The sequence below is a fragment of the Acinonyx jubatus genome, chromosome A1 (assembly GCF_027475565.1).
Source record: "Acinonyx jubatus isolate Ajub_Pintada_27869175 chromosome A1, VMU_Ajub_asm_v1.0, whole genome shotgun sequence".
NCBI classification, from domain to species: domain Eukaryota; kingdom Metazoa; phylum Chordata; class Mammalia; order Carnivora; family Felidae; genus Acinonyx; species Acinonyx jubatus.
Window position 1 is genome coordinate 91051877 of NC_069380.1, and position 26915 is coordinate 91078791.

A 26915-nucleotide genomic window follows, 5' to 3' on the forward strand; every position below is an offset into this window, starting at 1 on the left:
CCTCATGCAGGGGACTGCGCTGTGTGGCTTCCTTAGGGCCGGCCAGAGCAACCCTCATTAAAAGCTGACAGATTTGTGCATATACCCACCCGGCTACCCACAGCTCTGCTCAGCCCCATAGGCCCCTCTGCCCCCAAAGCCTTAGGGAAGCCGGAAGGGGAACCAGCCCAGTCCTCCTTGCTCATGCCTGTTCTTTCTCCACCTTTTTTTCTCCAGGGACTTCCAGGCCCCAAAGGGGAAAAGGTAAGTGATGCCGGATGCTGTCCAGATGCAGATGTGATAAAGGATGCCAGAAACCCGTCTCCAGACCCCAGCTCCAGAGTGTGGCCTTGGGGACATCACATCCTCTCCTAGAGCCTCAGTTTCCCCATCTGTAAAGTGGGGCTACTAGTGCCTCCCTCCTAATGGTTACCCGGCTTATATTTAACAATTTAAAATGCCAGGGGGTTAAATTGGAGTTCTCCCAGCACCAGAGCATGACAAAGCTCAAAGCACAGTGTGCCCAGAATGAGGAGTTTCCAAAGGAAGTCCCTGCCTGTGAAAAGGGGGTGCCAGGAGAGCCAGGGACAGGGGGGTGAACAGTCCCTGTAGATGGGATTCTTTGTGAAGAGTGCACCCCCACCCCAGGAAAACAGATGGCAGAGAGCTGCCCCTGTGAACTTTACACCCCTTGTGAGAAAGGCTTTCCTGGCATTTGGCGCTGAATGTCACGGCAGACCCCTGGAGGGCTGGGGCCTCCAAGTGTCTCAGAAGGGAGGGCGAGAGAGGGGAGACCTGTGTGTCCCACAGTGGGATCAGAGCAGGGAGGGACCAGAGCAGACCTAGGTGTGGCGGGATGCTTCTAGGGAATGGCTGGGCGAAGCTGGGCCACATCCACCCCAGCACCAACCCCGCCCCCCGCCCCCGCCGCGATGTGCCCACGGAATAAGAGCAGCCAAGCCTCCAGTCCACCATCAGAGCTGTGCAAGGCACAGGACCCGGTGCTCAGGGCGTCAGGTTAGCATTAGGGCTCCGCCGTCAACTGTACAGCTTTGGATGCGTTGGCCTCAGTTTCTCCATCTGTAAGTGAAAGCAACCTCACGGAGCCAAGGGGGAAGACTGCACGAGGTAATGGTCTGAGCGGGGCAGGTGCCGGGATTATTTCCCTCAGGCTCTGGCTGAATGAGGAAGGCAGAGGCTTTGAAACCAGAGAGAAATTGGTGTCTTGGCATCTATCACTTAGTAACATACTGCCCCAAAACTTGGGGACTTAAAACAATGATTCAGGTCATCATCAACACTCGCTGTTCTAAAGTTTCAGGATCCCAAGAGGACGCAGTGGGAGCAGCTGGTCTCTGCCCCCACTGTGTTTTGGGGACTGGCAACAGACAACAGAGTGCCCAGTTCCACGCCCTGGTGTGCTAGCTGTGTGACCTCGGGCAGGTGACTTAGCCTCTCTGTGCCTCAGTGTCCTCATTGGAAATGGAGATAAAAATAGAGCCTGCATGTTACGGTTGTTAGAATTCAGTGAGACTATGTACATAAAACACTGAGCGCAGGGTAAATGCTCAAAACATCTGATAAAGCAATAATAGTAGCAGTGATCTGTCTTCCGGTTTTTTTGTTCTCAGGGTGCACCAGGAGACTTCGGCCCCCGGGTAAGAACGGAGCAAGACCCCCTCACCCACCCACCCAGTTTGTTTTGTTTTATAATAAGGCATATCTAGCTTTCTTCCAGATCCCTTTATACCTTATGGCAGAAAGAGGTGCCCGCGGTCTCTGCCCATGTTCTATCCTTTGTGGTTTCACTTAAGTGGCCACGGGCTGGAAGCCCCAGGCCCTGGTCTGGCTGAGATCATAGATGGGTGTCTCTAGCTGACAGACATCCCAGTCATACTTATCACCATGGATGGCGGGGGGGCGTGGGGGAGGGATGTGGGACAGTGGGGCTAGCACTGGCCCCAGAACGGAGACTAACCTTCCTGAGGGTGACTGGCACCCCAGGAAGTGGCTGCCACTTATCAGCCAAGTAACCTTGAGCAACTCAGTTTCCCCTCTGAGACTCAGTTTCTGCAACTGTGGGGAGGGGGTGGTGACAGACCCTACCCCAAGCTGCTGTGGCAAAGATTCATTGCAGACATAAAAGTAGGCACCCAGGACTCAGCGTGGGGACAATAGGTCCCCTGGCCCTCAGAGCCCCCAGGGTCCAAGGGACTCAGAAGTGCCTCCTGCCAAACCTGGGGTCTCTTCAACGAAGCAGAGCAAGTGGTGGGGTCTCTTCGACGAAGCAGCATGGAGATCCCGGGTGGGGTGGCCCCAACAAAGCAGATCTCAGCAGAGGGCCACTTAAATGGCCCTAAATGCGTGTCCCCACCATTCCTACCACAACCAGGGCAGAGGCCTGACCGCCCAGAGAAAGGCAGTGGAGTGGTGGGTTCCTACTTGCTTGCAAGAAGTTTAGGGAGTGGAGGTTGTAGCCGGTGAGTGAGTCGCCCCCCAGCCAGCCTCTGCAAGCATTGGATGGAGCGGGGGGGGGGGGGGGGTGGTGGTGGCGAAGGTGGCAGGATGCAAAGAGGAGGCAGCTCAGCGCCAAGTGATGGCTGGGCTCCAATCCCTCCAGCCTCGAGGCTCTGAGCCTGGTTTGTGCAATAAGACCAGGAGGGCCCACATTACAGGTGGTCGTGAGCATGAGCTGAGAGCAGCCGGCTGGCCAGGCTGAGTCCCCAGGACAGAGCTTGTTCTGTGCTGAGCCTTTGGAGGGCAAGGCCCCCCGAAAGCTGGCAAGGTGGCCCCGAAGTCAAAGAAAGGGCACCTGTGTGGAGCTTTGTGGCTGCCGAGAAAAATCTTTTGGTTTGCTTGCTGTTGGGTGTGTGAAAGCTGGTACTCTAAATGGGGATGCCCACTCCTCAACAGACTAGAACTCTCCTGGCCTGGGGGGTCATGAAAGAGAGATTCTTTCTGAAGCCCTCCCTTCGCTCTTCGTGGATGTCCTCTTGTCCCAGTGTTCCAGCCACTTCTGAAACAGCCTCCACCCTTGAAAGTTCTGTGGTTTAAAACGACAATGTGCCACGGTCTCTCAGGACCCCTTGGGTTGGTGGGGGTAGGCGATCTCCCTCATCGCAGGCAGAGGCTGCTGGGCCTGTAGTCCAAGGTGATGGCACGCCCCATGGCCACAGTTGACGAGGCTGTTGCCTGGGAGCTCGGCTGGGGAGGGTCTCTGTGCATCAAGCCTTCTCCCAGCCTGGCAGTGGGCTTCCTAGAGGGGCATCCCCAAACTAGCATCCCAGGAGGCCAGAAACGTAACGGTCGGGCCAGTTAAGAGCTATATCTGGAATGGACGCCGTATCACTTCCACTGTATATTATTGGTCCCATCAGTCACGGGGCCCAACCAGAGTCAAGGTGGGGAAAGGGGAACAGGCCCCAGATCCTGATGGGGAGAGGGGGGGACGCCCATTGCAAGGGGCCTGCGGGATGGGAACGAGCATAGCGGCCATCTTTGTGGAGAACGTTCTTGGCCTCTCCCAATCACTCGGCTGGGTTAAGCGGCTTTGCCTCTTCTGAATCACCCTTCTGCCTTCCTGACCACACAACCCGTTTGCTGACTAGATGGTTTTCCCACGACTCAATCCGGGCTTTATAAGTAGAGACCATCACATGTACAGTCGCCGCATCTTCAAGGTAGCCTGGCCCACTGGTGTGTCTGCTCCTGCTGGCTTGCGTGTTCCCTTGACTCACTCCTGCATTTCCAAGGTTAGACCTCAGCCATCCGATCCCAGGGCACACACAAGGCGGCTGGCCAGCCTCACACCCCGAGTAACTCAAGGGAAGAGCCTAAAAAACCTGTACTGGGGCCTGTTCAAGTGTCTAAACTCATTTTCTGCCCCAACAAGTAGAGTCCAGACCAGTGGTGCCCATCGTGGGGGCCCCAGGCTGTGAAAGGAACAATGGGGTGTCTTCGAATTCTTCCTGATACAGCGGAAAATGAAATAGGAATTACCCACCTCCATCACCACCCATGGCTGGCTGAGCTAACCACACCAATGGGTTTCTTTACACTGGACTGGAATTGTAGCCCCTTGGTCATGCCCCCGGCAGGGTCAGACCTGAGTGGGGGACATTGAGAGCTTCGGTTAATTTTTTAATTGGGAAAAACAAATGAACTGTGTCTTAGGTGCAGCTGGCTGAAGAGGTGAACTTTCCTATCATGGGGTCCGTGGATTTAAAAAAATGTCCAAAAGGCATTGCTCTCCTCAATGGCCAGAGGAGCCTTTCCCAGCTCTGAAACCCTGGGTAAACAATTACCCTTGCTGTTCCTGACCACTCCATCTGTGAAATGGGACAATAGCAGTGTCTCAGCCAGGTGGTCACAAGGGTTGGGTGAGACACCTTCTGGGAAGTCCTAGCTCGTCGGCACTGGGCACACAGCAGGGGCCACCTCTTCCAGAGGCTTCTTCCTTTCTTGGTTATGGGGAGTTTGGGAGCTGCTGACACTGTGAGTCAAGCATGCCCCATTACTATACCCTGTGCCAGTGCTGGGCAGGTACCACTGGGGTAGCAGGAAGTGCCGGGGGCACAGTGATCCTCCCTCATTGTAGGCAGGGCCTCGAGGTGAGGGCTCTGGCTGCCTGAGGTCTGACCCAGTACTAACATCAGGTCCTTGAGTCAGGGATAGGATGCTGCATGACAGAGACTGTGTGGCCCTTCATTGCTCTTTTTATGTATTTTTTTAAGTTTATTTATTTATTTTGAGAGAGAGAGAGAGACAGGGAGAGAGAGAAAATCCCAAGCAGGTTCCACATTGTCAGCGTAGAGCCCGACAGGGGCTCAAACTCATGAATCATGAGATCGTGACCTGAATGGAAACCAAGAGTCAGACACTTAACCGACTGAGCCACCCAGATGCTCCTCTTTTTAACTTTTTATTCTGAGATCGTTGCAGGTCAACAATTAGTTGTAAGAAATAATACCCCAGAGGGGCACCTGGGTGGCTCAGTCGATTGAGCGGCTCAGGTCATGATCTTACGGTTCGTGAGTTCGAGCCCCACATAGGGCTCTGTGCTGACAGCTCAGAGCCTGGAGCCTGCCTTGGATTCTGTGTCTCCCCTCTCTCTGCTCCTCCCCCACTCATGCTTAGTCTCTCTCTCTCTCTCTCTCTCTCTCTCTCTCTCTCTCCCTCCCTCCCCCTCCCTCCCTCCCTCTTTCTCTCTCTCAAAAATAAATAAACATTAAAAAAAAAAAAACAGAAATAATACCCCTTGTCCCATTCTCCACTCCCCCCCCCCCCCACCATGGCAATGTCTTGCCTCACTCAAGTACGAGCTTATAACCAGGAAATGGATACAGTCTACCTGCCTTATTTGGATTTTACCCGTTATATTCACCTGGGGGGTGTTTAAGTCTGGGCAGTGCTATCACACTTGTAGATTCCTGAACCACATGCAGAGACCCCCTCATGGTGGCCTTGCCCAGCTACGCTCCCTCCCCACCCCATCCCTAACCCCCAGCAACCATTAATCTGTGCTCCACCTGTATGACATTTCCATGTCAACAATGTCGTGTAGATGCAGCCACACAGTATGTAGCCTTTCGAGATTGGTTCTGTTCCCTCAGCGTGATGCCCTCGAGATGCATCCAAGTTACTGCACGCATCCGTACTTTGTCCCTTTGCACTTACTGCTGAGCAGTGTTCTGTGATATGGTTGTATCCCTGTCGGTTAACCCTTCACCCATTGGGTAGCTACATTGGGTTGTTTCCGGTTTGGGGCCATTACACGTAAAGCTGCTGTGAACACTTGCGTGCAGGTTTTGCGTGAGCCCGAGCGCTCATTGCTCTGCATAGGTGCCCAGAAGCGCACCTCCAGCACCTAATAAAGCAGGAGCTGCCCAACGGGGAAGGTCCTTCGGGAGGCGTGCAGCGCCCTCTCCAGGAAGAAGGGGGCCAGTGGGGCCCACGTGCTAGCTCCCACATCCAACGTGTCTCCACTCTCAACTGAACACCAGAGCTGGGCTCCAGGCACCGGGAGCTGGGAAGATGGCACATTCCTCGGAGGGGAAGGGTCCTGTTAGCCTCTTATGTCAGAGTACAAGGGCTTGTCCCTTCGTGTGGCCACCAAGAAGCGGCAAGAAGCGCAGTGACAAGGCGCTTCCCTCTGAGCCCGCTCCAGCTGGGGAAGGGAAGGCACGGGCCTGTCCATCTGCAGAGGCTTCTCTCTGGAGACTGGAGCCCCTTTCCTTCCCCTCCCGGTGAGCAACGCACCATGTCTTCCAGGGAGACCAAGGGCAAGACGGAGCTGCTGGGCCTCCGGGGCCCCCTGGACCCCCTGGGGTCCGAGGCCCTCCTGGTGACACTGGGAAAGATGGCCCCAGGGGAGCACAAGGCCCAGAGGTAAGAGAGGGCATGGAGGTGGAAACACCCCGGTCCTGCACCTACCAAAACCCTAACCCCTGACCCAGAAACAACCCCAGCCCCAGCCCTGTCCCCAGTCCAGACCCAGATCCATGCCTAACCCCAACCCCAACCCCAGCCCTCACCCAGACACTTACCCCACTCCAGCCTTATACTTACCGCCATCCAAGACCTTGACCCCAAACTCATTCCCAAATCCTGGTCCACCCCAAATAGAACCAGAGGCCCTGAACCTGATATCGGTTGTGATTTCACTCCCATTCCTAACCCTGGCCCTGAGACCCACATGTGGGCGCTTCCTCCGGCAGATTTACCAAGCCCTGTTCCTCCCTCGCTCACTCTTTCTCATTCTCTCTTGCTTTCCCACCTCCAGTACTAACTAGCTAGGCTCAGCTGTCCTCCTATAGTTCTACCCAAACCCCGAAGGCCAGACTTCATGTCCTTCCCCTTCCCCCAACACAGGGACGCAGGCCTGTCCTTCCCATCCCGTGCAGATCCAGCTCCTCTACCAAACTGTCCCTTCTCAGGGCACCTACTCAGTTGACTCATCCATGCCTACTCACGTTGGGCACATAACTCCCTGAGCCTCGACCTTCTCATCTGTGAAGTGGGAACAATGGAACCCGCTCTTCAGGGGTTTGGTCAAGATGACACGACATGAGAGACTACTTGGAGCCCCAGTACAGGGCCTGGTGGGGGGAGTGGGCTCAGCCCCTGCACTCTCATCCCCTGCATCCCCTCCAGAGGCTCTCCTCTTCTGCCCCCTCAGGGTCCCAAAGGAGAGGCTGGACGAGACGGCGAGATGGTCAGTATCCAGGGCATTTCAGAGGCCTGGGCTGCTAGGCCCATGGTTGCAGGCCCGGAAGCCCCTGTCCCGCTTACAGCCGCACTGGGGGTGTGTGCGTGCGGGCAGCACCCCTGCCCTCCCGCCCTGTCACCAGCATCAGGGAACCGATGGGCCAGGCCCCCAGCCCCACGTCCCTGGGAGGGAGCCCACAGCCCACTGCACTGCTTGAGATCTGGTGCAGAAGTGGCCGTAGACATGGGGAAGGGTCAGGCCTAGAGCAGGCAGCACAGCCCCGCCTCCTGCCGTCTAGCACCTGGTGTCACCCTTTATAAAATTACCAGAAGAAGAACCTCCCAAAAGCAGCCTCCAGCATCCCATTTAATATCTTCTCTTCTCTTGTTCCAGGGCCTGAAGGGACCCCCAGGGCCCAAGGTGGGTGCTCCTTACTCCGTGTCCCCTGCCCCAGGCCTGGGAGGGATGGGCTCCCTACCCCACTGCCCCCTCCCCATGACAGCTGTCCCTCCCCACCCCCTGTCCCCTGCCGTGAACAGCACCTACAGGGGTGGGAGGGCAAGCTGTGGTTTTCCCTGAAGGAAAAGGGCTTTCATTACTTCTCTCATCTCAGAACCACCCTCTGAGGCTGGGGCTTCACACCCCCCACTTGCAAAAGTAGTGACTTGCCCAGGATCATTCAGCTTGTGGGGGAGGGAGTCAGGAGTGGAGTGGAGTGGAGTCCAAGACTGTCAGCCCCAGCATCCGTGTGCACCTGTCTGTGGGGCCGGGATCTCTAGGCTGTCCTCAGTCATCAAGGCCACTTCTCCCAGAGGAACAGGTGGCCTGGTGTCTGGGCCGTGCTCTGAGGGCTCTGACCTCTCTCTTGCACCCCCTTACCCCCTCCTCAGGGTGAGCCTGGCATTCCTGGAAAGAAGGTGAGGGGGCCCCCTGTGGGGTATGTGGGAAGAGGCTGGAGAGAAGGGCAGGGCTCCCAGTGGGGCCGGGCCGGTGGGGGGGGGGGGGGGTGGTGCGACCACAGGAAAGTCCTCACATATGGGTCCTCTGTCCTGTGTCTCTGAAGCCAGGATCTTGTTCATTTATCCACTTATTCCCTCATCCTTTCCTTTCCTCAAACACAGCAAATTTGTTCCCAGTTCACAGCCCTAGACAGTGGTTCTCAAAGTGAGGTTCTAGGACCAGCAGTATCCTCAGAGCTCCAGGCACCCCAGGATGTTGTGATTTATGATAAATCCATATTTAGTCTCAGTCCTCCCTATCTCTGGAGCAGACTCCTAAAACGCATGGAATGTCCTGAGGGATGAACCTAATTTGAAGGTGTCTATTGTCATGTGATGAGGCGATGTTGGGCCCCCACCTGAGGATGGGGGGTGGTTGCCTGGAGAACCTTTGGAAGGTTGGGAATTTCAGTCCCAGCCACCAGCCTTCCAGGGAGGGGAGAGGGGCTGGAGGTTGAACTGATCTCACCAGTGGCTGGCGATTTAATCATTCGTGCCTGTGCAGTGAAGCTCCATAAACACCCAAAAGCATGGGGTTCCAAGAGCTTCCGGGTTGGTGAGCACGTGGAGACTTGGGGAGAGTGGCGCTCCTGGAGAGGGCCTGGAAGCCCCACGCGCTGTCCTAGTACCCTGCCAGATGCATATCTTCCATCTGGCTGTTTCTGAGTTACAGCCTTTATAATAAACCGGTAATCTAGTAAGTAAAGTGTTTCTCTGGGTTCTGGGAGCCGCTATAGCAAAGCTGATGGAACCCAAGGAGCAGGTGGTGGGAATCTTCACTCTATGGCCAGTTGATGAGAAGTAAAAGTGGCAACAGGCTTACTCCCGGTGCCTGGAGTGTGCAGGTTGGGGACAGCCAGCGGGAGAGTCCTGGAGGACTGGCCCCTTAACCAGTGCCATCTGACACTCTCGAAATTGGTAGACACGTATCAGAATTAGGCTGAATTGCAGGACACCTGGCTGGTGTCAGAGAATGGCTTGGTGGTGTGGACACACCCCACCCCCATCAGAATTGGTGACCAGAACTTTTAGACCCGGTCTGTTCAACAGGCCCCTGGGTGACTCTGACATGCACTCAAGTTTGGGAACCGTTGACCTGGAATGATCTTTCCCCACCTGTTCCCAGGCCAAGTCTCCAAACAGCTGTCCTCTCCCCCAGGAGACCGTTCCTCCAAGCCCCTTCATCCTGCCACCCTCTTACATTCCCTTTCCACCACTGCCTCCACCTCCTGGCATGGTGCTATGTGCTTATCTGGATATTTCTTTGTCCTCAACCCCTGTCACCCATTGAGCGGGGACCCTATCTGCACAGAGAGTGCTCATAAGATATTTGTTTGTTTGTTTGTTTGTTTGTTTGTTTTAAAGTTTATTTATTTTGAGAGAGAGGTAGAGAGAGAGTCTCAAGCAGGCTCCATGCTGTCAGTGCAGAGCCTAATGCGGGACTTGATCCTCCAAACCATGGGATCGTGACCTGAGCCGAAATCAAGAGTCAGAAGCTCAACCAACTGAGACATCCAGGGGCCCCATGACATTTGTTGACTAAAGGAACAAATCCCTCTCTCCTCCACCTGCCCATCTGCCTTCCTTCTGCACACACCTGCTGACACATGCTCTGGGCTGGCCCTGGGGGACCTGCCCCACCCCTGTCCTGACCCAGTGTGACCAGTGTTGGTGCCAGCAGAGGATTGGTGTGCTGGGGAGCACAGGGTGGGGGAGACGTCCAAAGCCTGTATGCCCAGCCTGAGGGCTGCAGCCTCAGCCTCTCTCTCCACAGGGAGATGACGGGACGCCAAGCCAGCCAGGGCTCCCTGGACCTCCAGGGCCCAAGGTAGGTACATGTGCCTCCCCCCAGAAGGCCCCTTGCCTCCCCTCTGCCTGGTGAGGCCCCTGGCTGTCCCTTTCCAATGTGGGGGCATGTGCTGATGCCCGGGGCAAGCCAGAGAGGCAATAGGAAGGCCCTGGGCCCCACTTGCACCAGGCGGGGCATCCCATCCGGTCATTTGCCTCCCCTCACACCCTCAGGCCCTCCTAGTTCCCATCTCAGGTGGCCCTTACTCTATCCTGTCCCCAGGCTAGGAACAGGGTATCATCCTTGCTCTCCCAAACCATAGAGATGGTCAGTCAGCCTCCAAAATGTCTCTTGAGCCCCTGAGCTGCCCTAACTATGCACCAAGACCCACACCAGAGAAGTTGGCCATGGTCTGGAGTCCCCAGGGCTGGGGAGAGTCCTGAGGCCCATCTCCCCTCAACCCCAGGGGGGCTCAGGCACGTTCCCCAGGAGCCCCTGAAAGCCAGCAGGCCCAGGTAGCCCCGAGCTGGCCCCTGGTGCTCACTCGCTGTGAAATGTCTCTGTTGCAGGGCGAGCCAGGGAGTGTGGGGCCTCCAGGAGAAAACGGTGTGGACGGCGCCCCAGGGCCAAAGGTGCCTTACAGTGCGCGACTCAGACCAGTGTCCCCATCATGGGGACACCTCCCTGTGGCTTCACCTCCAATTTGCCCTTTGAAGTGGGAAGTCCCGGGAGGGCTTGGGTCCTAGTGTCTCATTCCTCAGGCTGTCAGAGGCCAGCCTGGGGCCTGGGTGGCCAGTGGGTCTGGGTGAGTGACAAGGCCTCCACCGAGCTCAGCTTTGTGGCTGTCATCTTGTAGCCCTCCCTCAGTGGCCCATCTCTCCACACCGTGGGGCCAGAGGAGGGTCCCATAGGTGCTCCTTCCATGAGCCCTTTTCCTGGAGTGCCAGTCACAAAAATTAGTCCCTTAGAGCCCCAGCATGTGAGCCCTGCGCTTTTTGGTGAAGAGAAGACTGGAGGGGGTGTGGGGCAGCCATGCATAGACGGCCGCAACCTCGTGTCTCCACAGGGAGAGCCTGGCCAGCAAGGTGCCGATGGAGCCACAGGGCTGCGGGTAAGCAGTCTCCCCTCTGGCCACACCGAGAGGACCCAGGGGCCCAGGTTCCTCAGAAGCCCCTGTCCCCCAGACGACCCCAGAGGAGCTCCAGAAAATGGGAGTCTTTTTTTTTTTTGATAATTCATTAGCGTTTTTTTTTTAAGGTTATTTATTTATTTTGAGAGAGACAGAGAGAGTGGGGAGAGAGTGGGGGTAGAGAGAGAGAGGGAGAGAGAGAATCCCAAGCAGGCTCCGTGCAGCGTGGAGCCTGATGCCAGGCTCGGACTCAACGAACCGCGAGATCATGACCTGAGCCAAAAACAAGAGTCAGGCGCTTAACCAAGCCACCCAGGTGCCCCTCAATGGTTCACTTACGGATGTGTGAAAACAAGTCCTCCCCACGTGAGTGTCTGTCCTCCTAGAGTCTTTTCTTCTCATAGTTAAGCATAGACCTTCTATCTGTCCCCTGTGGCGTTACCTTACCCCTATGGGGTGCCTTGCCCCACATCGAGGCTCAGGCTTAAGGTTCGTCCCCATCTCCAGAAGCAGGGCTGGTCTCAGATCGTTTGTGACCAGCCCCTATCAACCCACCTTTAGGTTGACATCCAGAGTCCTGTCCTCTGCTCTGTGGCTTCTGGCCATCACGTTCCCTCATGCTCCTGGAGGCTGCTTTTCTCCACAAAACAAGGCCAGGCGCACAGCCTGGTCATGCAGGTGGCTGGGCTGGATTAGGCGCTGAGCGTGGGATTCTGTGTGAACCATACAGTTCCATACAGGCCATGACCGTGCTGGTAGCTGGCAAATGAGGCCCTGACCTGGGTGTCTCCGCCCTCTGCAGGGGCCTAGCCCCAGGCCTGACCAGAGTGTTGCCAGCAGAGGGCAGCCTGGGATGGAGGGAGGTTCAGAGAGTCAGGGCAGGACGTTCGTGTCCATGCAGGAACATGTAAGCCTGGGCCTCTGTGTGCTGGTTACTAGTGCATGGTGCATGCAGCCTCTGTCAGAGGCAGGGAAACGGAGGCCCCAGGGGAAGATCCAAGGGGAAGATCCAGCTGGCACATTTCGTATTGGTCGTCGTAGCGTTTGGGGGTTTGGGGAGTGTGTTTATTTTTGCTTGTTTGCCAACATCTAAAAATCTGAAGAACCTGGGGCACCTGGGTGGCTCAGTCGGTTAAGCATCAGACTTGACCTCGGCTCAGGTCACGATCTTGTCATTTGGGAGATCGAACCCCATGTCGGGCTCTTGTGCTGAAAGCGCAGAGCCTTCTTGGGATTCTCTCTCTCCCTGCTCCTTCCCTGCTCATTCTCTCTCTCTCTCTCTCTCTCTCTCTCTCTCAAAATAAATAAACATTTTTTAAAAATCTGAAGAACTTCCCATCAAAATTAGACTTTCTGTTTTCCCTGGAGAACTCCCAAGATAAGGCCTCAGTGGACTTCAATTCACACCTGAATTGCAGCCGGACCAGGCAGGAGCATGTTCCCTCATTGCTTCAGAGCCCCCTTCCCTCCCTGATGCCCACTGCCTGGGCCCCCAGAGCATTTTGCCAGTGAACGGGGTCCCAGTGCCCAAGTAGATTCTGGAGTATGGGCTTGCGGGGGTCCCACCAGGTTACAGCTCAAGTTACACGGACCGTCGTGCGGGCCAGATTCCCAGGTTCTCTGGCTGAGACACAGACCTGAAAACCGTGGCCCTTCCCTGAAATTCTTACTCTTCCTCCTGCCTTAGGGTCCCCCGGGCCTCAAGGGCGAGCAAGGAGACACAGTGGTGATTGACTACGATGGCAGGATCTTGGATGCCCTGAAGGTAGGTTCCTGGAAGGGCCAGGATACACCCCTGTTGTTCATTTCCTGAGGGGACAACCACATACTTTTCATGTTAATCTTGCACGTTTTTTCAATGTTTCTTTATTTATTTATTTTGAGACAGAGAGAGAGGGAGCACAAGCAGGAAAGGGGCAGAGAAAGAGAGGGAGAGAGAGAATCCTAAGCAGACTCCAGGCTGTCAGCACAGAGCCCGACGCAGGGCTCGATCTCACAAACCATTAGATCATGACCTGAGCGGAAACCAAGAGTCAGACACTTCACCGAATGAGTTGCCCAGGCGCCCCAATCCTGCACTTCCTTATACAAAGAACCAAGGGCAGCTTGGCACAAAGACCCCCAACTCCACCAGGTGCACCCAATAAGGAAATCAGTGCTATGCTGAGACCCACCCGATGCTAAGAGCTGCTGGGAACATGGATTATGTGGCCCCCAGCTCCCCGGTGGCCAAAGCAAAAAAGGGAAGCTCCCCACTCAGGGGCAGGAAGCAGATCATTTCCTGATGTCCAGTCTCAGCAGGCTTCCCAGGGAACCCAGGCCAGAGGGCTAGGTCTTCTAAGAGCTGTCGGTAGAGGTTGACAATGGCACAGCCTGCTTCAAGGAGCTTCGGGAGATGCCTGGGGCCTCTGAGCCCTGTCTGGGGCCAGACCAACTGGGGGCCCATCACCAGTGGAGAGAGAGGTTGGGTGCTAGCTGCTCACGGCTCCCAGGGAGGGAAGCTAGGGAGGGGGAGGGGAGGGGCAGTCATCAGAGACCACACGGTGCCTCGGCACCTGACCCTACCTGAGCCCCATTCCAGTTATCTCCCACGGGCCTCAGGGAAGTTCAAGCTGAAGTTCAAGTGGCCGGCCCCAGGCCTGCATGGTGTGTTGCAGCCCAAGGGCACGCATGGGCATGGTGTGCCCCAGCCCCGCTTGGAGAAGCAACCTGAGTATAGGGAGGCAGGAAGTAGATTTTGGATGCCAGGCTGGAATGATGCCTCCAGCTGATGGGCACAGGCTGCCACAGTTGGTTCTTGAGCAGAGACGTAATATTAAAAATACATATTATGGGGGCAGGGGGCGCCTGGGTGGCTCTGTTGGTTGAGCATCCAACTTCGGCTCTGGTCATGATCTCACGGTTTGTGGGTTCGAGCCCCATGTCGGGCTCGCTGCTGTTGGCACAGAACCTGCTTCCGATCCTTTGTCTCCCTCTTTCTTTCGGCTCCTCCCCCATTTGTGCTCTCTGTCAAAAATAAATAAACACAAAAAAAAAAAACTTTAAAAAATACATATTGTGAGCAGGCTAGCCGGGGAATTGGGTGGAAGGTGAATCAAAGTGTGGAGGCGGGGGCAGCTGGAGGCAGGGAGGCCATAGTGGGGTGGGGTGGGCTCTGGGCCTGGGTGGGTGGAATGGAGGAGGATAGGAAGACCAGAGATGTCTCAACAAAGGTGCCAGCAAGAAGGGGACAGGTTGCTGGGGTGAGGGGCTGGGCAGGGTGCCTCTGGAAGGTGACAGATGAGCCATGGTGGGCAGGCAGCCTGTGGGAAGCCTGGGTGGGAGCGGGAGCTGGGGAGCAGGGTCAGACCTAGAGACACCATCGCCTACCCGTGAGGCCCAGGACTCACGGGAGGGGCAGAGAGGGCAGTGCTGGACCACTGTGAGGGATACAGTTTTTAGCCGGCCTTGAATGCCAGCAGGGGATTTATGCTTGCTTCAAGGGGCAACAGGGAGTTCTTGCAGGATCTTGAGCAGGGGAGTGTTGTGAAGAAATCTGTCTTTGGGGGATACTAGCTCTGAAGGCAGAGGGATTCTGGACCCTCTGTGGCAGTAGACACTGTGGTATCTCACCCAGTGCCTGTGCCAGCGCCCTGCCCCCTCGCAAGACAAGAGGGCCTGACCTGACAGGGTGGGAAGCAGGCTGTGAGGCTCCTTGACCCTCCTACAGGCCAACCGGACACAGCCCCAATCCCCGGGGTGGAAGAGGTGAGCTAGCAACAAGGGGGACACTTTGCCTGAACACTGACCAGCTTGACTTTCACATACAGGGTCCTCCCGGACCACAGGGGCCCCCAGGGCCACCAGGGATCCCCGGAGCCAAGGTCAGTTCACGGGCAGTTGTGTGGCCTCACCCCGAGCCCCTTATCTCCAGCACCCGCCTCCCCTCTCCTCTCTGCCATGCTCACTCTGCTTCTCTCCTGGCATCCCAGCCTGGCTTCTAGGGGCTCAGAGAAAGAGGCCCTGCTCCTTCCTAACCTAGCTGGCCGCCTTCCTCCCAGCCCTAGCTCCTCCCCGGGAAGCCTCATTCACACATGTAAACCCTGGAGACATCCCCAAGTCCCATAGATTACATAGCCTGTACACATCATTTACACCCTGCTTAGTCAGCGCAGGAGAAAGAGCCTAAGACTTGGAAATCAGGCAAGATCTGGTCCCAGCCTGGGCTATGTGGCCTGGAATGAGTCATTTAATCCTCTGACCCTCAGTTTCCAAACTTGTAACCTCCCAGACTATAGATTATAGCCCTGGGCTGTATCTGCTCATTGGAGCTGAGGAAACGAGAAGAGCAGGGGGGGCAATGCCTGGCACGCGGCGGGGCACCCAGTGGCCACCATCCTGGACCTGACTAACTCCAGGGACCCGACCCAGGGACACTGTGCTGAACCGGCGGTGGGGGGTGGGGGGGCAGCCCAGCCATAAGTCCCTCTCCAGGACCACAGGACACCGTAACCCCCCTTGCTTTCTATTCCCTCCTAGGGCGAGCTGGGACTGCCTGGTGCCCCGGGAATCGATGGAGAGAAGGTCTCTGGGCCTTTTTATTTGGTTGGCAATGCTGGTGCCTAGTGTTGGGCTTCGTGTGTGCCTGTGTTCGTGCATGTTATGTGTGTGTGCGTCCATGTGTGCATGAATGCACATGTGTGTGTGTGTGTGTACAGAGCTAGAGAGGGCCCACATTACAGAGTGTGCTGCCTGTGTGCATGTCCTGAGTCTGCCCTTAGGCCTCAGGCAAGCTGCTCATTTTCCAGCAGCCTCGTTTCGGTTCCTCGCCCGGAGGTGAGGGTGGTAACAGCTGTGAGAGTTAACTAATTCTGTGTGTGGAAAACAGAGCGGGGTGGGTGCCTGGCACAACATAGCAGAGTCTTCGAGTGGTAGCTAATGTCGTTACCGTTGCTATCAGTACTCTTAGTGTCCCTGTAAGTGTATATCTGCATGTGATCCTACTGACACACCACAGTGCCAGGGGCGTCGCCGGGAGTGTCTTTAGTGCTGGGTCCCTAGTGTGCCCACCTTGGACAGTATGTGATTGGTTGAGAGAGGGAATGAGTGGCCAGAAGGGGCACTGAGTGGATGATGGGTTGTACGGGGGGTTTGGAGGCTCCCACCACCAGCTTCTGAGATGTGAGCGCAGGGTTGACCCCAAGCCCCGTAAGTGCCCCCTCAGGGGCTGCGCAGTCCCCCGAACCCCACCTCTCCACGCACTGGCCCACCCTGCGCCCCGTCTTCATTCGGGCTCCTCATTGCCCTTACCTGGACCAGGGGCCCAGGATAAAGAAGTGGGGGTCTGGCCTGGCCAGGACTAAGCTCTGGGAACCCGCTGGGGTGGGGAAGGGAGCCTGCTAGCCTCACCAACCCCTTGTTCTTGTGGCTCACAGGGTCCCAAAGGAGCTAAAGGCGACCCAGGAGAGGTGGGGCCGGCCGGACCCAAAGGGGAGGCAGGCGAGATGGGCCTGTCGGGCCTCCCGGTAGGTGTGGCTGGGTCCCCCCTGTTTGCCCACGTGGGGCCCTAAGGCAGGTACATGCCCACCACAGCAGCTACAGGGGCGCGAGGGGGGCAGCTGGGGCCCTGCCAGCACCACCACCACCACCCCCAGCCCAGGGTCACCGAGCCTTTGAAAGGAAGCTCTGACAGTCCATGCTGCTCAGACCCTCTGAGCCCCATCTCCTCCTCCATATAAGGACTTACCGCCTGCTTCCCGAGGCCTCCGCAAAGGTGGAGCCCAGCTGGCGGGTGGTTAGGTCACACACGCTGAAGCCACCTCTTCACGTCTGGTGTCCATCCATGAGGCTCCCTCAGCTAGAGAGGTGGTACCAGGTTTGAACCCGGGTCTTTGCTTCCAGAGCCCACAATTTATACCACTATCAATGTGCTCTCCCCAAACCCCCTGTGCTGGGCACCCGGAACGTGTCACTGATTCAGGGAAAATACTTCAAGCTACAAAGGCCAACTCACCACTGAGGCTGGAGGCCTCATGGGGAAGGCAGGGGAAGTGCTGACCACCATGGTGGGGATTTTGATGATGGACGGAAAGGGCTGAAGGCCATCCTGTCCTGCAGGGCGCCGACGGCCCCAAGGGGGAGAAGGGAGAGTCGGCATCTGACAACCTACGGGAGAGCCTGGTAAGGGGGCTGTTGAGGACCAGGGTCCTAGCTTAGACCGGCTGCAGCCCCAAACCTTGGGACAGAAAGGCCACCTGGCCTGAGCCGACCAAAGGGCAGCGAGGGAGGGGGAGGGGGAGCCTCGGCTGTGTCCTCCAACTGAGGCCCCTCTGAGAACCCAAAGGCCAGCCCCTGGGCTCCCCACTAGGCAGTGTGCCCTTCTGGGGGCAGGAAGGAGACTCGTCCCAGTGGCTCAGGGCCCAGCACCCCCAGGAGTGCTCATCCAATGTGTTCAAGTATGGGTGGGTGACATATGACGGGGAGAGGGGTGGTGGTGACTAATCCACCTCTGACTGCTTCCTAGGCTCAGATCATAGTGGAGCCAGGGCCCCCAGGCCCCCCTGGTCCCCCAGGCCCCATGGTAAGAACATTTGGCTTAAAGTAGCTGGGACATGCAGAGGGTGGTGAGCCCAGGCCTAGAGCTGTGGCCCAGGGGATGATGGGATTTCTCAGTGGGGAAGGGGCCACATCAAGCAATATGGCAGAGCCTGGGTCTGGGCTTGGGAGGCCAGTGAGTGGCCCATGAGCCTTTGCGACCCACTGTAAGAAGAACCTGGCTCCGAGCACTGGACCCAGCCTGATGGCCTTTCTGATTTGCTCTCTCCTCCTCCAGGGCCTTCAGGGAATCCAGGGTCCCAAGGTGAGTTGTGGGGCATGGGTGGAAACCCCCCTACTCACTTCAGACCCACAGCCTGGACAGTTCCAGAAAGCCTTGCTAATGGGCAGCGAGGGCCCCACACTGGGCTCCAGACCAGCTCCGCATGATCCCAGGGCCTGAATGTTCAGAATCCCCTGGAGTACAGCCTCCCTGATGTCCTTGGAGCCAGCGTCCCCTGCCCCCCACTGGGGCTCTGTCCCCCTGCCCAAGCACTAGTCTGCTGCCTCATGCACACATCCGTCTTAAGTGCCCCCAGCCTGGACATGAAGTCTTGGGCGTCGTGTGTATTACATAATGTCATGTCCTCTGCTCTTAAATTAAAACCATGAATGTGGCCTGCCCACGTGCCCTGCCTGGAGGAGGCCAGCTGGCCTCCCTGTTTGCCATGCCTGGCTTCTCTCTCATGCACCCTGGGGGAGAGACTACCTCTCCATTCCCCCAGCCCAGAGGCCGGCAGGACTGGGTCATGATTCCCACCAGCTGAGTGGGGCCAAGCATGTGGCTGACCAGATGGGCTGCTTCTGGTTCTGTTTTGTCCCAAGGGCCTCCCCAGATCGTGTTTAGAAGAGGCAGCTTCTGTTAGGGACAAGGTCCAAGGCTGGGGCTCAGAAACCCGACTGGTCCTCAGCTCTGCTGCTTCTTGGCTGTGTGGCTGCGCCCGTCCCTGCCCCTCTCTCTTGCCTCTCTTTTCTCATCTGTGAAATGGGTGTGACCGCAACAATCTCCTGTGATGACCCATGGGTGGGGAAAGGTAAAGTGCACACACTCATAGTTCATTCCGATTATGTGCACTGGAAGGAAGCTGGGGTCAAGTCCCTGAGAGCCTGGAGTCTGTCCCTCTGCACTGCATCCCCGCCTGTCACTGAGGCCCCAAGCTTTCCTGTCCTGCTGTCTGTCTGACCCCTCCCCACTGACTGCTGTCTCCTCTTGGCTTGCAGGGCTTCGACGGAGCAAAGGGAGAGAAGGGCGTGTCAGGGGAGAGAGGCCCCAGCGGCCTGCCTGTGAGTGTCATGAGCCTTGTCCATCCTTCCAGGCTGCTAATTCCTATAACTGTCATGCTTCTTGACCCATTCCTTTTCCACCCAGGGGCCAGCTGGCCCGCCGGGCCTTATTGGACTGCCAGGAACCAAAGGAGAGAAGGTAACCACCCTCCTTTAACGCCCCCCAAGTATGGCCACATGTTTGTTGTGTCGCTCGGCCTTGGTGGCTCAACCCCTGACACCACACTGTCCCGGGGCCAGAAATCGGGCTTGAGGACAATTCACAAGGCTGCACATCCCAGCCATTAGTGCTCCCGGTACCCGCTCCCCAGCCCCCTCACATCTTTCTTTGTCTCTCCTCAGGGAAGACCCGGGGAGCCGGGCCTGGATGTAAGTATCTCATCATTCCCTGTGATCAGGCTCTTCTTGTGTGTAGCTTCTGACCCTGTGCTGGCCATACAGTCACCTGATCTGCGACTTGGATGTGACCCCCTTCTCCAGGGTTGAAACTCCAAGTTCCCCCTGTGTCCTCAATGCCAAGTCTAGTTCATAGCCCAGAGTAGGTACTTGATGGGTGGATGATGGGTGGATGGATGGATATATGGATATATATATATATATCCATATATGGATATATATATATATCGATGATGGATATATGGATGATAGTGGATGGACAGATGGACAGATGGATGGGTGATAGGTGGATGGATGTTGGATATATGGATGATGGATGGATGGGTGATAGATAAATGGATAGAAGGATGATGCATTGGGGCACCTGAGTGGCTCAGTCTGTTGAGCTTTCGACTTCAGCTCAGGTCATGATCTTGCAGTTTGTGGGTTCAAGTCCTGCATCAAGCTCTGTGCTGACAGCCTGGAGTCTGCTTTGGATTCTGTCATCCTGTGTCATTCTGTGTCATTTAAAAATTGCACTGTTGCGATATCCTAGTGAGAGATGCTGAAGCTTCAGCTAGACATTACTGAGGGAAGAAGAGGAGAGGAAGTATTAGCTCGAGGTTGATTGGATCTTTGAGTGGCCAACAACAGAAAACAGTTTAAACTGGCTTACACTGGGGTGCCTGGGTGGCTCAGTTAAGTGTCCGACTTCGGCTCAGGTCATGATCTCGCGGTCCGTGAGTTCGAGCCCCATGTCGGGCTCTGTGCTGACAGCTCTGAGCCTAGAGCCTCCTTCAGCTTCTGTGTCTCCCTCTCTCTTTCTGCCCCTCCCCTGCTTGCATTCTGTCTCTCAAAAATAAACATTAAAAAATATTTAACTGGCTTAAACTGATTACTAACTGAAAAATCCAAGGGTGCCTGCATGGCTCAGTCAGTTGTGTGTCTGACTCTTGATCTCGGCTCAGGTCATGATCCCAGGGTCGTGGGATCAAGCCCCACCTGGGGCTCCACACTGAGCATGGAGCCTGCTTGGAATTCTCTGTGTCTCTCTTTCTCCCTCTGCCCCTCGCCCCCACTTGTGCACACTGTCTCTCTAAAATTTAAAAAAATCCAGAGGGACAGTGCGTGGATCCACACAACCCACCCTCTCGTCCTCCCGTCTGTGCTTTCTCTGTTGGGGTGTCATTTCAAGTTACATGTGGTAATGAGGTGGAGGCAATAGCCCCAAACCCTGGAGAAGGACCATTTGCCTCACTCTGTATTCTTTTAGAAAAGTCTCATCACCTCTCTCTGGCCGCAGTTGGGTCAATGCTGAAACATGACTTGCTGTGAGAAATGCAGTGCCCTGATTGGCCAGCCCTGGTCACATCCTCCCTCCTGGAGCTGGGAGTGGAGTCAGTGGGTTATAAGAAGGGAGGGTGGCTCCCAGGAAAATCAGGTGGCTCTTGCAAGGGCAATGGTGACCAGATGTAGGGCGGCACGGACTCTGGTGTCCACCCTAGGCTTTAAGGAGAGAATGTCACCTGGGAGAGCAAGTGTAGACACAGAATTTCTGATTGGGAAGATGATGCTCCATCCATGTAAAGGGTCCAGAGAAGACACCAATGCTGAATCCAGTTCAGGCTCTGTCAGGGAGGTAGTGGAGCTAAAGAGACTGGGCCACCAGCGGTGTGGCCACGGCTGCCTTCTGGGAGGCCTGGAGCTGAGCTCAGAGCCCACCGGCTCTACCTGGCAAGCCTCTGGCCCTGCGCCCACTCCACCAGGCCCAGCAGACATGGGGAGTGTGCTCAGAAGCCTTCCCTGACCTCACACCTGGATAGAACAGCCCCTCTCCCTCGGATCTCATGGCATCTGGTTCATCCTGTGTCACTGAGCATAGACCATCATCTTCTATATCCTCTTGCCTGCCATGTTAGACCGTGAGGGAAGTGTCACATTTGTAACTGCAGGGTTTTAATTTGTGGAGGTGACTGAGGACACAGTTTGGCCAATGCCATTGGAAGAAAAATATGTTACTTATGTTTCCCAGGGGAAGGGCTCACTCACTAGGCAGGGCCACATGGGGAAGCACCAGGTTTGATCCAGAGGTAGAAGGGAGTGGGGGGCAGCTTAAGCCAGAGCTTTTACTGGGGCTTCCTTGGGAAAGGCAAGACAGAGCAGGAGAGACACTTGAGGATTAGTTAGTATGAATAATCTGGGCAGGCTCCGGGCTGTAGGGGTGGTCCCTAGTTTCCTGCTACCTGCCCTTGGGATGATTTTGGGCCTTGGGATGATTTCAGCTTGCTGTGTGACAGGCAGATAAAGGGAGTGATTTCGGGATTTTTGGTTTACATATAAAAGGTGTGCCCCACACCAGCCCTTTGCTGTTTCCAAAACTCAACATGAGGGAGGGGCAGCCTCTTCCTAGCCAGCAAAAATTTTAAGATGTCAAATCATAAGACACAGAAAATAAAGGGGGAGGGGGGGCACATCAAATCTGTTTCTCTGTCCTCAGTATCCAGCCCACAGCCCAGTTCCTAGTGGATGCTTAGAAATGTCGATTGCAGGGGCACATGGGTGGCTCAGTTGGTTAAGCGTCTGACTCTTGGTTTCGGCTCAGGTCATAATCTCACAGTTCGTGAGTTCGAGCCCCACATCGGGCTCCACACTGACAGTGTGGAGCCTGCTTGGGATTCTCTCTCTCCCTCTTTCTCTGCCCCTCCCCTGCCCGTGCTCTTTCTCAAAATAAATAAAAACTTTTAAAAAGTTTTTGCCTGGAGCCTGCTTCCGATTCTGTGTCTCCCTCTCTCTCTGACCCTCCCCCATTCATGCTCTGTCTCTCTCTGTCTCAAAAATAAACATTAAAAAAAATGTTTAAAAAAAAGTTTTTTAAAAATGTTGGTTGCATGGGTGGATGGACAGATGGATGAATGGGTGGGTAGAGGTGGGTAAGAGATTAAGCCAAAGGCTCAAGAAAGGTCACCATTTCTGAGTCCACCAAAGATAGTGACATAAACTTCCACAAGTTTCCTGGGTCTCTGTCCCTAGCCAAGCTAGGGCCAGTGCCAGCAGCATGTGACAGTGACGTGCGAGAGAAAGCCCTCTGCCTGAGGGCTTCTGTCCAGAGACACCGCCAGTGTTCTCTTTTGGAGGAAGCAGTGCTAGCGTCCTGAATGTATGCTTTTCTTGAAATCAGCCTCGTGCCGAACATACGTGTCACTGAGGAGTTGAGTGGGGCCAGCGGGTACCACAAATTTGCATGGGGAAGGGGCAGTGATGGAGGCACAGAGATGAACAGATACAGGACCAAACCTCAAACCTCATTTTATTCCTTTTTCCAGGGTTTCCCTGGACCCCGAGGAGAGAAAGGTGACCGGAGTGAACGTGGAGAGAAGGTGGGGGTCGGTGGAGGCTGGGATGGGGGCGCAGCAGGGCAGGGGTGGCTGCCAGCTGGAGGCCCATCCCTCTGAGAGGCGGAGGAGGGGTCCTGAACCTGGCAGCCTTGGCCACACACCCATCTCCTTCCTTGTGCAGGGGGAGCGAGGAGTCCCGGGCCGGAAAGGTGTGAAGGGCCAGAAGGGTGAGCCGGGACCGCCAGGCCTGGACCAGCCGTGTCCCGTGGTACGTGTCGGGGCAGAACGGGAGCCCCAACCCAGGTCTTTGCCGCCTCAGGCCAGGGTCAGGCCAACGTCTTCCCTGTCCTCAGAGCTCACTCGCAAGCCCCAGAGACCACCGCAGCTGTCACTGCCATCATGGAGGCACCTCTCTCATTCTGGTCCTGACTCCCCACCCTGAGCGTGCCTCAGGGGGACCCACCCCCTCAGTGTTTGCCAGGGTCACTGCCCATCTCTTCTCAGCTTCCTTGGCGCTACAGAGGATTAGGACACCCTCACCTCTCTGGGTGGGTGTCCCTTGCTGGTATGGGTGGCCCCATGCGGCCCCTGCACCCCCTCTGCATGCCCCAAAGTCCCTCCCTGCTCCCCACACCTTCCTCCTTTCCTTCTCTCTCACATCAGCCCCTGAGGCCCACTGGACTGCAGGCCAGAAATTACCACAGTTCACTCCCCTCTCCGGAAGGCTGGGAGGGTCCACACATCACACTCTTCCATGGAGCTCACAAAAGACAGGAAAGGGAAAACAGGGACCTTCCACACTAAGACTGAGCAGATGTTCATACCTGGCCACCCGGCCATGAGGGGTGCTGGCTGCCTTTCAAAGGGGGATCAGGGTGAGGGACCCCAGATGCCCAGTCCTCTGACTGCCCGTGAGTCACACCAGCCCTCTGGTTCCTCAGTCTCCTCATCCAAGCAGTGGGGGTACTAGGCCCTGCCTCTAGGGCCACTAGGTGGTCTTGGGGAGTCACTGAGAGAAATAGGAGGGTGGTGACCGTATTCAAAAAGTGCAGGGACAGAGGAGAGACGCGGTGGCCCAGCCTCACAACTCCAGGCCCGGGGCCAAGACTTCCCTCCGGGTCATTCAGCCTTTGTCTTTGAAACAGGAGAACCTTAAATGTGGAGGCCAGCGAGGGGCACCAGGCTCCAGGGGCCTGGCGAGGGGCAGCGGGCCCTGCCCTGTGGTATGCGGTCTGGCCTGCTGTGTGCTGTGCTGTGCATTCCGGGCACCTGTGCCCACTGTTCCACCCCCTCCTCTCTCCTGCCTTCCTTTCCTTCCTGCCCCTCCCCCCCACTTCCCTGTGGGCCCCAGCCCGTGACCCTGGTAGATGTCTGGCAGCTCCATGGAATGTGTTCCCGTGTGTGCCTCTGGAATGAAGAATTTTCCCCCCGGGGTTCCCCAAGGACTCTAGGCTGCCTGATGGGTCCCTCCCCAGCTCCCTTACCCTCCAGGCCGCCCTAGAAACCTTCCCCACCCCACCTTGTGTCTGAGTGCTGGGCTGGCATAGGCATGCTGGCACCCCCCAGACAATCCCCATTCCCCACCCCGGTTTCTACCCTGACAGCCTCATTCTGCCCTGCCACCCAGATCCAGACACAAGGACCAGGACAGGCCAGAGGGGGATCCCGCTTCCTGGACTGCCCTTCAAAACACTCTTGGAGAAACTCCTGAGAGCTCTCAGGCCCCCCCAGTGTAAGGGGCCAGAGCCACCATCATGGCTGCAGGCAGGAAGCCATGAAGCCCCTCGGTATCTCCTGGCCGGCAGATTCCAGCACAGTACCTGATACTCCACAGTCCCCTGGTTCTGTCCCTGCTCTAGTGTCCCAACAAACCAAGCCCCATGGGGGCGCACTCAGGACAAGCCCAGTGAGAGGCCCTCATGTCTTGTGACCCGACTACCCAGGTGGACAGGCGTTCGGGCCCTGCCTCAGTGGGGTCCAGTGGCCTCGTGTGGCAGCTCCCTCAGCTCTGCCTCCCTACACTCGGGGCAAGGGTGTACAGAGTGTAGGGAGCTGATCAAGTCCCCTACCCCCATCCCCACTGAAACGTTTTTCTTTTCCAGGGCCCTGATGGGCTGCCCGTGCCTGGCTGCTGGCATAAGGTACCTTGCAGGGAGGAGTCTCTAGGACAGGCTGTGAGGAGGGCGGCGGTGGGGGTGGGGGAGACCCCAGGGGCTGGGTGTCTGCGGTTCCCCACACAGTGACTGAATAGCCAGGTTTCCCTGGGATGACACGACCCCAGCTCTGACTCTCCCATCGTGTGGCCCCAGGCTTGGGGCTGTGGTCCCGGGTGACTAGTCCACCCTGTCGGTCAGTCGGGGCTCGCCCAGTACCTGGCCCAGCCAGCGCAAAGCCATCTGCTCCCCCCTGGGACTTTGCCCAAACTGCCCCACTGAGAGGGGGTGAAAGCCAAGAGCCGGGCATGAGAGGATTGGGGGCGTGCCCGTTCTAGAAGAAATGGGCAGGACAGGGTGCTCAGATCAGGGCAGGGCCTCCCTCCTCACCTTCAGTCTCTCCCTCCTCTTCCAGTGACCCCCGCACCCAGCTCACAACCCGTACAGATGCGTGTGGACGTTTTTAATTTTTGTAAAAACAGAACAGTAATATATTGATCTTTTTTTCACGGGATGCACCACCTGCGGCCTTGTCGCATTTAAGTGCATGGCCTGGCCCAGCCCTGGAACAATCAGCATGTGGAGCTGGCAGGAAAGGGGACGGGCCGGTCCAGGGTAATTGTGTACCCAAGGGGCAGCCGTGGGACTTGGCTCTCCCGGGAAGGAGACGAAGGTGAAAGTGCCTGGCTCAGGAGGGGCTGCAGAGATGCTGGGTTGGGCCCTCAGCCACCTGATTAGCAGAGAGACTGTCCCCTGAGGTTCTGGAGCCCTGGGGCCCACCCCATCCAGAAAGGTCCGGGGCTTGGATGACAAATGCAGCTGCCCCAGCTTCTCTGGCCTCTGGACTTGGCCACAGCCAGCTGCCCGCCCCTTGGGGCCCCTCTGGGCCTTGGCTTCACCGGGACAGGACAAGATTTCTGCCCAGCACTTGCAGCTGGATGCTGCAAGCTTTGGGGAGCACGCTGCGCCCCCACTCCCACCAAGCTCAGTGGGCCTCAGGAAGCTAGCCTGCCATGAGAACACGTGCCCTCTGGCCCGGAGGAGACCACCACCCGTGGACCCGGCTGCAAGAAGCCTCTCGATCCTCGAGTGTGGAGGACGGCGGGTCCCAGACTAGAGTGGCTGCTGCACCCAGAAGAGGGTCATGATGGGACTTTGCCAGCCCAAGGAGACTGGCCCGCAGCTCAGAGTTGGGGTCTCCTCTTGCCCCAACTCTCCCACCCGGGAGAGCTCCGGTCAGCCTGCCAGAAATGGTCCTTCGGATGAGCTGTGCAGAAGAAGAAGGCGTGGGTGGATTCCCGGCCAGCCCGAGCAGGGGGTCTGCAACCCCAGCCACCGTGCTCTGAGGAGAGGCTCCCCCACCTCTGACAGGGGCTCCCAGCTGTCATCCCCAGCCCAGATGCTTGCCTCCTTTCTCTGTATAGACGGTTATCGCTGCGTGTAATAAACCACAGTGTGTGTCTGGGTGTGCCTGTCCTTGCAGACTGCCCCTGAGCACCTCTTGGCAAGGTTTCAGCCTGGCCTTTGCTGGCTGGGCAGGTACAAGGGACAATTCCTGGGTCAGAGCCCCCCTTCCCCCCCAGAAACCAGAGGAAGCTGTTCAGGGTCAGGGCAAAGATAGGGTTTGGTGTTAGAAAGACAGACTCAAGGCCTGGCCGGCTACGTACCGGCTGAGCCCTCCATCCAGTCATCATGTCACGGACTCCCTATACTCTCCTCCGATCCAACGGCCAATGACTGTTACATGACAGATCACCCTAAAGCTTACCTTAAAACAGCAATGTTTTTTTCTTACAGTTCTAGGGGTGATAGGCTCAGCTGTGTAGTTGTCACTCAAGCTCTCCTACGCATGGTGGCCCATGCTGGCCGTTACCTGGGACCTCAGAGAGCCAGGACACCTCTCTGTGTGGTCTGGGCTTCCTCCCAGCACAGCTGCTGGATCCCCACGGTGCATGAACCAGGTGGACCAGGCAGCAAGCTGTGACACCGTTTACAGCCAGGCCTCAGAAATCAGATGGTGTCACTTCCTGCCAGAATCAGAGGCTCACCCTCATTCAAGGGGAAAGTGCCAACAACATCTTTAAGGAGAAAAT

At 56.7% G+C, this 26915-nt stretch overlaps 1 protein-coding gene across 1 annotated transcript in view; it reads left to right on the top strand.

Annotated features, from left to right (window-relative positions):
• COL23A1 (collagen type XXIII alpha 1 chain) overlaps nt 1-26285 on the top strand; it is a 351683-nt gene extending 325398 nt beyond the window's left edge. The window contains exons 7-29 of the mRNA XM_027076904.2: nt 217-243; nt 1611-1637; nt 6250-6366; nt 7157-7192; nt 7580-7606; nt 8077-8103; nt 9959-10012; nt 10543-10605; nt 11040-11084; nt 12790-12867; nt 14912-14965; nt 15621-15665; nt 16517-16606; nt 17199-17261; nt 17605-17661; nt 17914-17940; nt 18897-18959; nt 19045-19098; nt 19302-19328; nt 22658-22711; nt 22851-22937; nt 24772-24810; nt 25367-26285. Of these exons, the coding sequence (XP_026932705.1) occupies nt 217-243; nt 1611-1637; nt 6250-6366; nt 7157-7192; nt 7580-7606; nt 8077-8103; nt 9959-10012; nt 10543-10605; nt 11040-11084; nt 12790-12867; nt 14912-14965; nt 15621-15665; nt 16517-16606; nt 17199-17261; nt 17605-17661; nt 17914-17940; nt 18897-18959; nt 19045-19098; nt 19302-19328; nt 22658-22711; nt 22851-22937; nt 24772-24810; nt 25367-25441 (1236 nt within the window). The 3' untranslated portion in view covers nt 25442-26285. The remainder of the gene's footprint in view (nt 1-216; nt 244-1610; nt 1638-6249; nt 6367-7156; nt 7193-7579; nt 7607-8076; nt 8104-9958; nt 10013-10542; nt 10606-11039; nt 11085-12789; nt 12868-14911; nt 14966-15620; nt 15666-16516; nt 16607-17198; nt 17262-17604; nt 17662-17913; nt 17941-18896; nt 18960-19044; nt 19099-19301; nt 19329-22657; nt 22712-22850; nt 22938-24771; nt 24811-25366) is intronic.
• Nucleotides 26286-26915: the final 630 nt, after the last annotated feature.